This window comes from Myiozetetes cayanensis, unplaced genomic scaffold, assembly GCF_022539395.1.
Source record: "Myiozetetes cayanensis isolate MyiCay16 unplaced genomic scaffold, myiCay2020 scf1, whole genome shotgun sequence".
Classification (NCBI taxonomy): domain Eukaryota; kingdom Metazoa; phylum Chordata; class Aves; order Passeriformes; family Tyrannidae; genus Myiozetetes; species Myiozetetes cayanensis.
The window spans coordinates 133066017-133082451 of NW_026086604.1; the positions used below are offsets into that span (position 1 = coordinate 133066017).

The 16435-nt window shown below is 50.9% G+C and overlaps 1 protein-coding gene across 1 annotated transcript; it reads left to right on the top strand.

Annotated features, from left to right (window-relative positions):
* The first annotated feature begins 478 nt into the window (after nt 1-478).
* BMI1 (BMI1 proto-oncogene, polycomb ring finger) lies at nt 479-11152 on the top strand. Its single transcript, XM_050325766.1, has 10 exons — nt 479-1001; nt 5934-6067; nt 6473-6569; nt 7290-7345; nt 7468-7518; nt 7788-7896; nt 7987-8032; nt 8555-8653; nt 9058-9138; nt 9237-11152. Exons 2-10 carry the CDS (start codon nt 5956-5958, stop codon nt 9564-9566), a joined length of 981 nt encoding a protein of 326 aa, XP_050181723.1. The 5' UTR covers nt 479-1001; nt 5934-5955; the 3' UTR covers nt 9567-11152.
* Nucleotides 11153-16435: the final 5283 nt, after the last annotated feature.

Here is a 16435-nt window from a genome sequence, read left to right on the forward strand (position 1 = left end):
GGGCGCGGGGAGAGAGTGGGGATGGAGGGGATGAAGGGGAGCCGAGGCGCGGGCGGAGGGGGCGCGGGGAAAGAGGGAGGAGGCATCGAGGCTGCGGCGGGCGGGGGAGGCGGGCGAGAGCCGCGGAGCGGGCCGGGGGTCGGGGCGGGCGGTGAGGAAAAGGAGGAAAAGGAGGCATCGGCGGCGCGCGGGCGAGCGCGTGCAGGGCCGGGGGAGGGGAGGGAGGGAAGGAGAAGGGAGGAGGGAGAGAGGGAGGGAGGGGGTGGCAGGCGGGGAGGAGGAGGGAGGGAGCGAGGAAGGGGGAGGCGGAGGGGGAGGAGGCGGCCGGGTTGCGGGATTGGGTCACGGGGAGGCTGCCGGGCCCCGGCGGCAGCGCCGCTAATTCCCAGGCCGCCCTTAAGGAATGAGGCGCCCCACGTGACGCTGGCGGGGCGGGCGAACTCCGAGCCATTTTGGGGACGGTGTCAGTTTCCACTGTGTGCCTTCAGCGTTGCATTCTTCCCTCCTCCGCCCTCCTCCCGCCCGCCCGCCCGCCCGCCCTCCTTCCCTCCCCGGGTCCCCGCCACCAACTATGAAATAACAACAACAATAATACTCGTAATAATAACAATAATAATAAAAGAAGGAACGCGAGCGAGGCCGCGAGGCGGAGCGGGGGGCAGAGGGAGAGACAATGGGCTGGTGGAGAGAGGACCCATCCGGACCGGGGAGACTGTGCGCTCCCAGCGCCTGAGCCGCCCGGGCGGCCAACTCGGAGGGAGCGAGAGAGCGAGGGAGCGAGCGAGAAGGGCCCGCGAGGAGCGGCGGAGACCCGGGCGTTCTGTAACTAAAATGAGCGGAGCGCAGCGGCGGCGGCGGCAATAAGCTTATTGCAATTGACAGCGTCTGCAGTTCATTTCAAGATGGCCGCTTGGCTCACATTCATTTTCTGCTGAACGACTTTTAACTTTCATTGTCTTTTTTGGCCGCTCCGATCATCACCCACCGGCTCCGTTTTCCGGGTACGTATGAAGCGAGGTGTCGCCTTACCAAGGGCGGGGGGCGAAGGGGGCTCGGCGGCGGTTTTCGGCCGGTTTGGGGGCTGCAAAGGGGCGCCTAGGTGTCCCCCGAGCTCTCCGTATGGGAAAAGCGCTGACAGGCTGCTCCAGCCACACACACACATACAGACACGCAGCAGCAGCAGCAGCAGCCTGTGCACTCGCTCGCGTTACGCACCCACATTTGCAAATTTTAGTTCCTTTCTTTCTCCAGACGCCCCCTAAAACCTTTCTGTGCACATGGCCCCCGAGGAGAATATTTATATTTCCCGACCCTGCTGCCAGCCCGGCCCGGGCGCCCTTTGTTTAAAGGCAGATTTTGATTAAACAGGGACGTTCGTGAAATCTGGAGCTGCCTGGGTCAAGTGATTTCAGTCCTCCCCGAAAGAAATGTGTCTGGGGGAGGTTAAAATGTCAGATAACGCACCCATTTTATAGAGACGGAGCCAGCGGGGGGTAGCGATCCTCCTGGGGGGGTTGTTAGGCGCCGGGGTACCCAGCAGAAAATGTTATTAACTTAAGTTGGACAAGTACTTGTGTGAAATTGGATGGGTTGTAAGATGGCGGTTCCCAGTTGTTTCCAATGTCTCCTCTTACATTTCTGCTCTAAATGCTAAACTTTAGGGGTTTTTGCCTACTGGGAGAGGCAAGGGGTGACCAACGCCGAGAAATAACTTTTTTGGGGGGCGAGGATAGCAGTTTGCCTGCGATCTTGGGGAGCTGGGGCATGCGGTTTGCTAGAGCCTTTGGAGCAAAGGTGATGTGTCTGCGGGACGCGGAGGGGGGGTGGTGTGTGTGAATTTCTTTTCCCTGGTTGGTATTTTTTTTTTTCTCCTGAGCCCGGGAAGGGTAAATTTACATGAAATCCTTTGTTAGATCTTAGAGATGTCGCGAGTGGGCTCCTCGTGCTGCTTATGGGCAGCACTTGAAAGTTGCTGGTGTTCTGTTTTTATAATTGAATGGCCTTGGCAATATATAACGCGGGATGTTTATCTGTGTTTGCTGTAAACATTTGCAAATAATCAGGTAAAAATAAACAGAAAAAAAATCGCATTTCTGTAAAAGTGAGATAGTAACTTTTCAACCTCTATAAAGTTTGATTCACTCCCCCAGTCTCCAGAAAAGTCGAAGAAAACCTGGGCGTGTGTGCCCATTTGCAAGCTTGGCGCTAGAAGGATTTTTTTTCTTTTTGCGTAGTCTGTAGTGGTCGGAGCTGCTTCTTTTATGGGACTGTCCCTAAAACCAGGGACATCCTGGAAATACAGTCCAGTAAAACTACTTTGAGTTACTCTGAGCAGCCCGTCCTGGAAACTAAGACAGACTTGTATTGCAGTTTCCCAGAGACACGAAGTCTTGACCTACCTGGTCTCTTAGATATCACAAAATTAGCATTTTAGTGTATTTTTTAAGTAGACCTGTTATGTCCTATGCCTAGTCCCAGGGAGGTGATTTTGAAGAACTAGAGTCCTTCTGCACTCTGTTGCCAATATCCAGGTCTTTCCTCGGTGCAGCAAGTTGGGCAGAGATATTTGAGCTTCGTGTGCCTTCTCTGAAAGAAGCACCGTCCTGTCCTTTAAAACGTTTGCGGCCATTCTTAAGTGAAAGAGTAATAACAGGCTCGATAGTACAAGTGGCTCTGGCTGATAATGAGTGAAGATGTAGAATGACGGCTGCTTTATTCCTGATGAGAGAGTTTTCCGAGAGGAGATGGGTGCAAAGTACACAAACCTATGGGAGCGATGCTTCTATTTTTTATGTATGTATTTTCTGTTAGAGACCTGTCGAGCAAGGTTTGATAGCTTATTGCCTTTATAGATTTTTAATAATGTAGCTGGTTCTTAGCAGGAGAATGTACTTCTGTTTTTCTTCATTTTGACATAACATGTTTAAGGCCTCTAAATAATCGGTTGGCTGGCAGTGTTTACTTCTAGTGAGTATTATATACGTATATTTTACGTTTAGTTGTTCCATGTGTCAATGTGTAAATATATATTGTCCTGGGTAAGAGGCTGTTTGTATTTGTGTGAAGTATTGGCATTCACCGTGCGATCAGCAGGAGCAGAAAAAAAATCTGAAAGTGTTTCCCTCGTACCAAAATGTTAAGCTCAGGCTGCTGTAGTAAAATGTGCTGTGTTCGTGTTACAACCCCGCAGGCACAGACACGCGTGTGCCTGTGCCTGTGCGGGTGGCTTTTGGGGAGAAATTAGGCGCCTTATTCAGTTCGCTGGAGAAAATCACTGATTTTCAAGATAGCTCATAGTACGTTGAAAATGTGCTAACTTTGGGCAATAAATAATCCGCGTTTAGGAGTTGCTTCGACAAAACAGGTTTCACGGTTGAATTTAATCCCCCTCCATTTAGGAAGGGGCTACGCCTGCGTGAAATAAACGCGTTAATGTCTTGAAAGGTTTGTCCCAGTCTGTCAGGGCTGGGAAGGAATTCTTGGTCAGCCGACTTGCATGACCTCGGTCACTGCTGTTTTTTTTAGTTCAGATATTTATGAATTATAAGGTAGTGACTTGAACAAATAAAACACAGAACCGTGAAAGCAGCCTGTCCATGTGTAAGTACCTAAAGGGACCTCAGAGCCGCCGACTTCAGGACTCTTCAGAGGGGAGTGCAGAAGCCCCGTCTCCGCCTTTTCTGGGAAAAGCAAAACCTCGGTATCGGTTTAAAAGTAAGAAGCAGAGGGTCAGGGACCCTGGAAGCGACATTTAAACCGCAGTTCAATGCAGCGGCGGTCTTGCTTTCCCTCACGGAGCTGGGAACAGCTTTGGGGACCTGGTCTGGCATGGTGCTTCTGGTATTTTGGTTTTCTGAGTGCTGGCCGACAATGGTTTGATGCTGGGGAGTTTTATCTGCTGCTCACTCAAGGGTTCTCCTGCAGCAGAGAAGTTTTCTGGCCGGGGTCGCTCGTTGGCGCTGTGCACACTTCTGAAGAATATTGTACCCCTGTCCTGGGCAGTTTGGCCGACGTTCAAAGCTTTTAGAAAGCTTGGTGTGTTGCCTTTTTTTTTTTTTTTTTCGCTGCCTAACAGCGAAGTTTGCGAGTGGCTGGGGGGAACCTGGCATCTTGAGTATAGGGTGCTGCGGTGAGAGGTGGCTCGCAAACTCTGCCTCGGGAGGAGCGGAGACCGAGGACAGGAGCTGGTGTGCTGGGGGCAGTGACCTGGGGAAATTAATGGCTTGCATTGGAACCACGTTGTTATATTACATTTTTCAGGATCTGACTGACAGAAAATAATTTACTCTGCAATTGACATGGCTGACAGGTTTTTTTTCCTCTTGTGTACTTTCCCCTTTCTCTCTTATTCCCTCTCATTTTAAACAGTATGTGTGCATCTAACGTTGGTGCCAGTGCATCCGATGGGGGTTTATGGGTTTCAGACTGTGAAAATGACATTTGTTTTTCACTCTTGTCGCTGCATTGTGTTGACAAGGTGTTGATTTAGCTTTAGGAATGATCTGGTCACATGGTCCTTCGCATGTTGTCACTAATGCACCGCTTAAAGTCGGTTTGGGCTTTTCCCCCCTCCCGATGTGCTTTATTGATGAAAAGGGGGTTTGCCTAAGGATTCGGAGACTTGTATTTTCCCATCCAAGCATCTTACCCTGGTGCTGCAAATCTCTTTACACCTTTTGCAAAACTTTGCACCGTGCTCGCTTAGTCCGCGGCAGGATTATGGGGGGAAGGAAAGAAAGAGAGAGGAAAAGAGTCAGGGGGGAGAGAAAGGAAGGAAGGAGAGAAATGAGGAAAAAGGAGAAGGAGGGATCGGGGATGCCGGCGCGGTGGAGCGGGAGCTGGGACTCGGCACCCCGCTGGCGGTGCGGGGGGCTCGGTCCCCGGGAGCGCGGCGTGGTTCAACTCAGTGGAGGGAGGGAGCGGGGGGGGAGAGGAGCGATCTCAGACCAGCTTCTCGCACCGAGTCGACGTGGAGAGAGGCCCCTGAGAGGATCCGAAATGGCCGAGGCTCGGGAGGAGCCTCTGGCACTCGCCTCCGCCAGGCTGAGACCCCGCAGCCCGGGGCCGCCCCCGCCGCCCGGACTGCCCCGCACTGCGCCCGGGTACCCTCCGGGCTGTGCCACCCGACCCCGCCCGGGCCGCTCCCGCCCTCCTTCTGCCCTCCCTTCGCAGCCGGGCTCTCAGACCCCCGCGGGCTCCTTGGCTCCTCCACCCCCTCCGCCAGCCCCCGGGCCCTGCGTCCCACCCCTGGCCCGGCCCGGCCCGGCCCGGCCTGCTCCCCGGCCGCCCCCGCCCGGCTCTCGTGTGTTCCCAGCGGTGGCAGGATGCCAGCGTAAGTGTAAGTTGCTATAGCAACCCCTCGGAGAGCGGAGCAGATCCGGATCGGCACCGAGCCGCAGCGGCAGCCGCCCGGACCCCCGGCGGGCCGGCCTCGCCGCCCTGGTGCCCGGCCCGCTCCGAGGTGCGCGTGTCCCCCCCGTCCCTCCCCGCCGCCCCTCCCCGCGCTCCGGAAATGCCAGGGCAGCCGCACCGGGAGGCGCTGGTTCCCCTTTGTGCTGCTCGCCGGCAGCCCGGTGCCCGCCGTGTCGCCCCCGGAGCTCCCGCCGCATCGCCGCCGAGCCGGCCGGTGCCGCCGCGCCGCGGGAACGGCCCGTGCCCGCCGAGGGACGGCGCGGTGGGTGCCGCGGAGCGACGGCGGGGCTGCGCCCAGGCCGGCCCGGGGCGGTGCGGTGCGGGGACGCCCCGCCGGCCTCGGGACCGGCCCTCGCCCGCCCCCGCGCCGCCACCACCGCCTTCGCCTTCCGCGCCTGAGCTGCCCCTGCGCCGGGGGATGCGATGCGATGCACGGGGGAAGGGGACGCGTCGGACCGCGGCACCTGGGACGCAGCCGCGCTCGTCCCCGCTGACCGGTCCTCCGTGTGTGTGTCTTTCAGAGCCGCTCCTCGCCACGCCAAAATGCACCGAACAACCAGAATCAAAATAACCGAGCTAAACCCCCATCTCATGTGCGTGCTCTGCGGCGGGTACTTCATTGATGCAACAACCATCATAGAGTGCCTCCACTCCTGTAAGTACGACTGGGCGCTCCGCGTTGTTCCCTCGCCGCTTCCCTCCTTTCCCGGCATCCCGGGAAGAGAAACAAAAAATCCTCCCAAGCCCAAACCCCCCGAGGGGCTCGGGGCCACCGCCCTCTACCTCCCCGACGGGTGGGGAAGTAGATGTTCCGGCCGCGGTGCAGATTTTCTGAGGACAGCCCTACGGTCTTTGTTAAAAGTAATAATATATGTACTATAAGCGTCTCCTTTTCATGGTAATTGCAGCTTATTTGGGTATTTGTTTAACTTAAGCAGCTCGCTGCTGACAATGGACGATTTGCTCTAGCTTGCATAGTTTAGAAAATCGCACCTTTATCTATGCGTATCTGAGTGGCACCTTCGAACATCACTGAAAGCCTGTCGTGTTTGACTTACAGTCTGTAAGACCTGTATCGTGCGTTACTTGGAGACCAGCAAGTATTGTCCTATCTGTGATGTCCAAGTTCACAAAACTCGACCGCTTTTGAATATAAGGTAGGAGAAAGTTACAAAGTGGACCCTGCATCTCTTATTTTGCTTTATATAGGGAGACCAGCAGTAGTCGGTGTCAATGTTATCTCTTGGTCTGCGATTTAAATCTGAAAGGGCTTGTTAATTTACAAGCTAACTGGTGTGTATGCGCTCTCTTTGGAGTTTCATCACTGATTGAAACTGAAGATTTCTCTGCCTGGGAGACAGAAAGTTTTTGTTTGTCTTTTTTAGCATAAGCCAGTCATTGATGTAATGCCTTTTCCCTCTGCCCAGTTCTCACGTGTACCACCGGACAGTTCTTACCTCTGCTTTCTGTATCTCCCAGACATGCATAACTCTAGGACAATTCCTAGTCATGAAAACTCTTGCTGCGACTTTCCAAGCTTAGAGGCAAAAGCCTTTAAAGCATCATTTGCCTTTCAGAAACATTTTTCTTGTCAGTACTGCATTTTGCTCTCTTTACTTTGTAGGGAGGATGTGTAGTTTTTAAGGCCTTCCTTCAGTCTGAGAGAACCTTCAGTTGAGGTACCACAAATGGGTTTTGGTTCAGAGCAGTATTTAGAGCAGGGTTAGTTTGATTACAAGGTCCTGTAAATTAACTTTTTATGACTGGCCTCCCACTTTGTAGAAGATACCTTGTTGTTGTTGTGAAAGATTATAAGTGGGGATTAAAATATTACTTACCTGCTTAATTTCATGTTTTGGGGTTGTTCTTTTTTCCAGGTCAGATAAAACTCTCCAAGATATTGTATACAAGCTAGTACCAGGCCTTTTCAAAAGTAAGTAGTTAAATTAGGCATTTTGTTAAGAGCAGAAAAACCAAAGCAGAGCTGCTATCCTGTATCAATACCAGGAGTTACAGAGTAAATACTAAAAGAAAATTATATGCTTTTCCATCTAGATGAAATGAAAAGAAGAAGGGATTTTTATGCTGCTCATCCGTCGGCTGATGGTAAAAGCTTCTCATTCGCAACTTTGATAAATGTAGCATTGACCTAGATGTTTTACTGTTTCCTTTTTAACTTACAAGTGATATATTACCGTCACAGAATTTTAAGAAGTAAAGTCAGCATAATAAAAGTTTATTGTTTTAACAGTCAGGTAGCTTTCATTCATTATCTTACCGTGAAGATTTCTTTTTTTTTTTTTTTTTAACTGAGAATTGCCATTCTTCCTGATTTGAATTTCAAAATGTAAATTATTGTGGAAATTTCTGCGCAGCTGCCAATGGCTCTAATGAAGACAGGGGAGAAGTGGCTGATGAAGACAAAAGAATTATAACAGACGACGAGATAATAAGCTTATCCATTGAATTCTTTGACCAGAATAGGCAAGTTCCAGAATTGCAATATTTTATATTTACCTGATTGATAGCAGCTATATTTATTATTTGTTGTAATCATGTTATTTCTTCTCACAGACTGGAACGAAAAGGAAATAAGGAGAAAGAAAAATCAAAGGAAGAGGTAAATAACTTTCCTTTACTCCAGAAGAAGCATATCACACACATACACAACTTTGGGACAGGTCTGTAGCTGAGAAAAATATATAGGTATGTGTATCTAGAACAAAGGAGGCACAGCTATTATGGCATGAGGTACAGAAAAGGTAAAATATTTTTATACAGCTGTATATGTAAACAACTTTTTAAAATTAAAAATGCCTGCAGTGTTACTTATAAATCAGAATCTGATATTTTGTAAAATTTTTAACAAATATTTAATAATTTATTTATTACTGTATTATAACCTAAAACCAGATTTAATACAATACAAATATTTATGTATAAATTTAGTTACATTTTTTAACTACTTTAGAACTGCTATTTACCATTTATTTCTGACGTGCCTTCTAAGGCAGTGGACATTGTTATATTATGTTCATCATTTAATAAGGTACATTTTTTTTAACATGAAACATTAGAATACAACACTGGTGGGACTAATTACTTGTTCTCAGTAGACTGATTTTCTTTACTATGCTCTCAGGTGAATGACAAAAGATACTTGCGCTGCCCAGCAGCAATGACAGTGATGCATCTAAGAAAGTTCCTGCGGAGTAAAATGGATATACCTAACACTTTCCAGGTACCTATGGGGAAGGAGTGATTTTTTTTTAAGTTTGTTTTTTTTTTTTTAGGACTTGTTTTCTCATTACAGGCTGTTCCAGCAAATGCTAACTGCCAAGTATTTATGGTGTGTGCTGGGCTTATTTTTAAAATATCTATCTGTAGAGTTTGGTGACACTCTGTATTTTTTTTTAAATGCTGTAAATATCAAAGCATTAAGAAATTGCTTCTTGATGTATTTAAAACATATCCAATAGAATGAAAAATCCCTACTTCTTGCTGAGTTTGGTATAGCCTTTTTTGTTTATTTTTTTCCAATTTTGTGAGATTTATAACAGCAGGGCTACTTTCACCTCAGAGCAGTCATGTGCTAGGGGTGAATGCCTGGATGCTCCTTAATGCAAGGATTCATATCTTGAACAGATCGATGTGATGTATGAAGAGGAGCCTCTGAAGGACTACTACACCCTAATGGATATTGCCTACATCTATACCTGGAGGCGAGTGAGTATCCCCAGTGTGTCTCCTTAGGGGGAGGGGAGGGGAGGTGCAGGTTGTGGCCTGGGGACGGCACTTATCAGGGTCTCCCTTTTGCTTTACAGAATGGGCCTCTGCCCCTGAAATACCGGGTCCGACCTACTTGCAAGAGGATGAAGATCAGTCACCAGAGGGAAGGCTTGAATAACAGTGGGGAGCTGGAAAGTGACTCTGGGAGCGACAAGGCGAGCAGCCCAGCAGGAGGCATCCCTTCCACCTCCTCCTGTTTGCCCAGCCCCAGCACCCCGGTCCAGTCTCCTCACCCCCAGTTCCCCCACATCTCCAGCACCATGAATGGCACCAGCAGCAGCCCCAGCAGTAACCACCAGTCCTCCTTTACCAACAGAGCTCGGAAAACATCAATAAATGGCTCCTCAGCCACTTCATCTGGTTGATGTGCCAACCAGGCTAACACCCTCTTCCCTCCTTTATATAGATCTCTCCATGCCATTACAGCTTTATAGATGCTAATCCATGTGACTATCATCCAAATTGCTTTCTTTTGTAGTAACACTGAACTTGGCTATAAAAGGCCGGACTAGGCACATTCAGGATGGACGTTAATGGAAACGCAAGATTGAAATGTAAATTGTTTTCAGAGGACTGGGAAGCAAACAAAAGTTACATCTTCACCTGTTCTGAGTGATGTGGAGTTGTTTCTGTCCCCATCATCTGGAGTCAGGAGTCTCCAGAAGTCAATACAAATCCTGGGAAGTAGTTTGTTAATCCAGACTAACTCCTCCATTGCATTCTCTTTGATTGTTATTGTTCTTATGCTGTTTTGTGAACCTGTAGAAAGCAAGTGCTTTTTCATCTTGAAATCCAACAAAATTGAAAGAATATGCATAGAGAAATGCATATATGTAGCCATGTCACTGTGAATAACAATTTTTGCGTATTAGCCATTTTGATTCTTATGTTGCATCTTTTACTTCTCTGTTGCTGCGCAGAACCGATCAAAAGAAAAGTAAACTTCAGTTTTACAATCTGTATGCCTAAAAGCGGGTATTACCGTTTTATTTACTGACTTGTTTAAATGATTCGCTTTTGTAAGAATCAGATGGCATTATGCTTATTGTACAATGCCATATTGGTATATGACATAACAGGAAACAGTATTGTATGATATATTTATAAATACTATAAAGAAAATATTGTGTTTCATGCACTCATGATATGGTTGTTAAATTTCTAAACTGGTTCGACCCTTGCAGATGCCGCCTGTTTGAGCTTTGCTTGTACTGCAAGAAACACTTTGTGTGTGAGAGCTACAGTATTGGGAAAGCACATTCAAGTCTCTGATAACCCAGAGGCAATTGGCAATCTTAAAAGGATTTTACTGGCTTTGTCTTTTTTTTTTCAAGTGAAATATTTTTACTTTACCAAATGTTGAAGTGATACAGTGAAGGAAAAAAAAAAATGGAAGTCTTTGACCTGTTTGATAACCTTTTTATTATTTGGTGTGGTGGGACTGTGTTTTTAAAAGCACATGGAATCATTATAGAAGCCATAAACTATTTGGTATAAACTTTAAGGAACCAGCAAGTGGCTGGATGAAGGCATTTTATCTAAATTTGTTTTAATATATATGTATATGGTACAGTACTAACTTCATTAAAATTTAACAGGTACTTTTCAATAAATTGTGGAGAATGCCTTCTCTTTAATGGCCTGCAAGTAGGTGCATTTTATTTCAGGCTTCTAAGAGTGGGATTTTTGCAGTAGAAGGAACTTTTCCACCATAAAATATAAACAGCCCAGACACTTTTCAGTTTGTGCTTTGCTTTGGTCGAACTTTGTGTGTGTTCATCACCCATCAGTTATACATTTGTGAGGGTGTTTATTCTATATGGATATTGTTTCATGTTTGTACGGAAAAATTGTAGTTAAACATTTCATTGTCTCCAGTCTGCAAAAGAAGCACAATTCTTAATTGCTTTGTCTTGCTTATAGTCATTAAATCATTACTTTTGCATATAAATTGCTGTTATTTGTCCTGCTTGTTTTTATAGATCAGGTGATTGCAAATCCTCCACAAGGTTATCGCTTATTGATGTATATGTCTTGTTAAACAAGAGTTGATATTTTTTCCTGTAGTAAACATGTACAGTTCAATTTCAACAGTAAAAACTTCAGTTTTATATACACGAATAACTTTCATTTATAGCTGATCAAAGAAATAAACAAATAAAAGGGATAATTCATTGAAAAGTAGCAAATTACCTCTGTTGATAATGTGGTGTTAAGGGAAAACCATCTTTTTCTCATGGGATGTGTTTCTGGGTGTACCAAAGATTTTAGTGAACAGAATGCTATAGTGTACTAAAATAACAAAGAAAAGCCTAGAAATTGCAGTGATCTGTTTTGGTTGCCTGCCTCAAAAACATTTGCTGTTCTTTATTTGACCCTGATTTATTCTTGAAAATAAGCAAATGGTGCATTCTCACATCGTGGTCAGCCACAGGTTTTACCTCCTATCTGTTCAAACCTCGCCCCTGTTAAACTGCATTGACTGGGAAGGGAAGGATTTGATTTTTGTGATGGTGAGTGCCATGTTCTACCTGTGCTGCCCTGGATTACTTTTTCAAGCCTCAGTGGAACTAAAAACGTTTTAATATAAAGATATCTCTCAGTGTGACCTAATGTCTATCTTGGCACTATTCCCTCAACTAAATGAGTAAATCACGCTGTACTGGTTGAACTATTTCACCCAAAACCCAGCACTGAACCTGCAGCAGAGGCTTGTACATTAGCACACTGATAAAATCGCGCTTATTTATACTGGAAGTAGCAGTTAATAACAACTTCCAGCATCAATACGGAACTGTTCTCGGTCTTTGTGAAGTACTCAGCAAACAGGAGTTGGATGTTTCCCTTCGAGGTTTACTAAGCTCTTGCAGCACTTTCGACATCTCCCGTCTGAACAAGAACAAACGCTCTCAGTAGCTCTCTTGCTGAGCTGCAGAAGCTGCCGAGGATGTTTGTGCTGCTATGTGAAACTTTTGTTTTGCTGCTGGCCCTGCGCAGATGGCACTGCGATGCGTATATACTGCTAAGCACAACTGGGAGGGCGATCAAAGATAGCATCTTGGTGTTCTACTTGTGAAGCTGCTATGTCAGCCTTCCCGGTTTCACAATATTTTCCTTTGCAGATACATAGTGACCGGGTTTCCCTAAAATGTACCTTAACTCTCCCTGTTTGGAAAGAAATCTCCGTTCGGTACATGTAAGGTTAATCTTTTCATTACCCGACGTTGCGTTTATAGAGATGGAGGGATAAAGCCAAAGTCTGCGGCGTTTTCCTGAGCTTGTTCAACAATCAATCTCATCAAGGGCAGAGGCAGGGGTGGTCTGCGCCCGCCAGAAAAGGATGTTTTCCTGTCTTCGTCCGACCAAATTTTCCGCCCTGGTTCAGCTGCCTGCAGCTGCAAGCAGCGCTTTTGTGCCCGGCCGGAATGGGAATCCAGCCTCGGGGGAAGCAACGGAGAGGGAGCATGAAGATCTCCCCAGACTTCTGGAGAAGACAGGCAGAAACAGGGAGAAGGAACGCAGAAATATTCAGGGAAAGAAAGAGAAGGAGCATGACAAGCTTCCTGAGCCGAATGGTTGTCCCCCAGTACCGAGCATTCCTCTCACCAGCCTGTACCGTTGCCTTCCAGCAGGTCGATGCGGGAACCGCCGGCAAATTCCCGACACCGGCAGCGTCCCGTGGGCAGGACAAGAGAGTGCCGGGCGGCTCCCATGGGCAGGAGAGGAGAGCGGCGGGCGGCACCACCGCGGCTCCAGGGGCTCAGGCAGCACCGGGGGAGCCTCAGAAAACGCGACGCAAAGACGACGTTCCCCGATTTTCGGATGGGGCACAGAAACTCGACGGCGGAGGCATCGTCAGGCACCCTGCGCGACGAGGCGGTGCCTTTGGTCCTCTCCCCACGGCCGCCGGGGATGCACCGCCGTCACCCACTCCGCCGCACCGCTGCCCCAGGAGTGGCCTCGTTTCGTTGGGGATTTTCAAAGCGCGGCCAAATCGGTCCCGGGACCGATACCGGGACGGACCCTTCTTCCTTTCGCCTCCGCCAGCCCTGCGCCTCTTTTCTTCTTCGCCGCGACCCCGGACCGCCGGGGCGAAGGGACCATCAGAGATCTGTGCTCCTGACTTCCGAACATCACTTCTGGACTGTTCATCTCTCCCCACGCAGGAACTCCTGCAGTTCCCATCTTTGCCACCAAAGCGGCTGACGAGGATCGGTTTGTCTGGCCATGCCGGGCTCCAGTTTCTGTCCCCGACACGGGGAGGGCGGCGGCGGCCCCCGCCGCAGGTACCGCAGCGGGAGGCGGGTGGCAACGACCCCGCAGGGCTCCTCGAGCCCTCCCAATTTTAATACGGCGAAATTCTGAGACAATGTTTACTCAGATAAGTGTTTCCTGTTTCCGCTGTTAATTTTTAACGTTCTTGCTCCTACTCTGGGTACTTGAAACGGATTTCCTTTATTTTACTATAAACAGTTTCTTTTTCATCTTTTCTGCGCGTCTCCTACCCGTTGAACGCCTGGAGAAGAACCTGCGCTCCCGTCCCAGGGTCTGCGGATCTCTGCTTCCCGCAGCTCAAAGTCGTTTCCCCGCTCCAGGAGCTCCGACCCATGGTTGATTTGTGTTTTGTTAACTCAAGAATGGCAAGGGTTCTGGCAGCGAGGATTTTTTTTTTTTTTTTTCCCCAGCTTTGGCTCCCTCACTCCTTTTCCCCACGACCAGCAGAGGAGTCCCGCCAGGACAACAACAGAAAAACTTGTAAAGCCCGGTATTGGACCGTGCAACTCTCTCGGCCGCACCGCCCCTTCGGGGGATGGGATATTTATATTTATTTAACAGCGTGATGGTGTGGGCCAAAGGAAAAATAAAAAAAAAAATCAACAGCGTCGGTAACGGGTACAGCACGAAGGACACGTAACACCCGCGGCAAAGGGAGCCGCAGCCGCGACGGACACGACAACGGGAGTCGCGGAAAGGCCGCGGGCGGGCAGCAGCAGCCCTCGGCGGCGGGGGCCCGCGGGCTCCGCGCACCCCGGGGTGCGCGGAGCCCGCGGGCCCCCGCCGCCGAGGGGGCTGCTGCTGCCCGCCCCAGGAGCCCGGCCCGGAGCTGCGGGTCGACCGCGCTTCGCTCCGCGTCCCCTCGGCCTGCGGGAACCGCGGGCACGGCCGGACCCCCCTGTCCCGCCGGTCCGCCCCGCTCCGCGCCCCCCGCGCCGGGCAGAGGCCATCTTGCGCCTGCGCACCGCTGCGCCCGCGGAACTTCCACCCCCCCGCAACCCCCCGGCGCCGCCAGATTCGGACGGGGCTGCGCGGGGCGCGGAGCGGGACCCGCTGAGGGGAACCCGCCGGGGGCTCCGGGCCGCGACCGCCGCGACGGGGCCCTGACAGCGGCGCCCCAAAGGCCTCCGCTGGCGGCCGCGCCGTCGCGCTTTGCCACCGTCCCGGAGGCACGGCCAGGGGGCGGCGGGCACGGCGGGCGGGCGGCACCCCCCGGGCCGCAGCCTCCCGCCGCCGAGAGGTGCAGCCGCAGCCCCCGCGCCCGTCCTTGCCTCCTCGTCTGCCTTCCCCGCCCTCCTGCCCTTAGGGGTGCTCCAGCCTGCCCGGACGTTTAGGGATGTGCGCGCACCGGGACGGGAGCATTCCCGCTCTCCCAGCTGCAGGGCGCCGCTGTCCCATGTCCCCGCCGGCCCTGCCGCAGGCACACGGCCTCCCGCCGGTGCCGGGACCAGCCCTCCCCGGGGCGCCCCGACCTCCCCCACGGAGGGGAGGGGGCCGCGGTAGCCATTTGGCGCATCTATTTTCGTGGCCCGCACCTGGATATCGCACCTCGTCTACAGAGACAAAGGGCTGTATGTTCCCATCGCCGAGGACAGGCAAGATGCCTTCCCCGCGCCGATGCTCTCAGCAGTGCGGCGGGGGTACATTTTCTGGAGAGCGACTGGGTGAGATCTCCCCCGTGGCAGGGAGGCATTTTCCAACAGCAGAGGCAGCCAGCAGCCCTTCCCCCTCCGCGCCCGCCGCCGGGCTCCGCTGACGAGGATACCGGCGGTATCTCCGTCCCGCCGCATCCCCGGTGGAGGAGGCCGAGGCCGGGAGACGCCGCCCCGCATTCTGGAGCCTCTGCTGACCGCAAATCTCCCAGGCACTGCTGCCAGCGGTGGCATTTCTTACTCCTCCCTTTCCATGTGCTAAGGATGCTCGAGAGTTGCCTCCTCGACGAGGCACTTTCTGATCTGTGAGACAACATCGTGCCAAAGATCAGCTACAAGCTGATGGAGGCCTCTGAAATGGGCTGAGTCTAGAAAAAATAAAATAAATAAATAAAAACAACAAAAAACCAAACCAAACCAATAAAACCCAAAAAAAATCCCTCACCAAAACCAACCAACCAACCAACCAAAAACAAAATCAAAAAAAAGACAAATCCCCACAAAAATCCAAAACAAAACACCCCCCCCCCCAAAAAAAAAGCAACACACAAAAAAACCCCAGAAGACTGTGAATACAATAACAAGAAAACCCCACACTCCACCAAAGAAACCTAAACCAACCCGCATTCACAACCCCAAAACTTTAAAGGGGAAATGAGGGGGGAAAACCCAACAGAGCAAAAAACAAGATAAAACCCAAAAGAAAGCCCAAACAACCAAACCCAAGAAACCCAAAAACAGGGTGCTGAAGGGAAGGTGTTGGCATGTCCAAGGTGCAGGGTGCTGACTGAGTGACGCCCCTACGAGGCAGCTCTTACTGCGCGGGGTGCGGAACCTGCGCACACCCTCCGCATGTTCCCGGCGCCGGCAGCTCTGACCGACCAACGGGTGCTCCGGTGCAGCCAGTCGGGACGTGTCCCATCCGGAGGGATGGCACTTCGATTTCTAGGTTGGGGTAGGCTGGCTGCGAAGGGCTGCGGCTGGAGCCCCGGGGGACACCGCGCTGTTGCTCCCCTGGCCGGGGCTCTGCTGCCGGGCAGGCGGGCGCGAAGGGAGAGCCCCCAAGCACCGAGGAGCTGGCAGCAGGGGGTACCGATGGAGGCGAGAAAGGCGCTCAGCCCCGAGAGGGATGCCTACGAGCCATGAGCTGCCATTTTGTCTCTTTTAGAGGGTTGCTTTTCCCCTCTCCTGCAGCGCAGTGCGTGGCGGTGGCAGCATCGCCTCCTCTTGCCCTGCCCCTCCTCGGCCGTCCTCCAGGGAGGCAACTCAGGGCTGCACGAGAGGTCCCCTCGGGAAAGCGCCCACCA

Coding starts and splice junctions, on each gene's coding strand:
- BMI1 (XM_050325766.1), top strand. CDS start 5,956: ATGCACCGAACAACCAGAATCAAAATAACCGAGCTAAACCCCCATCTC. Junction 7,346..7,467: donor AGTACCAGGCCTTTTCAAAA/GTAAGTAGTTAA, acceptor TTTTCCATCTAG/ATGAAATGAAAAGAAGAAGG. Junction 8,033..8,554: donor AAGAAAAATCAAAGGAAGAG/GTAAATAACTTT, acceptor CTATGCTCTCAG/GTGAATGACAAAAGATACTT.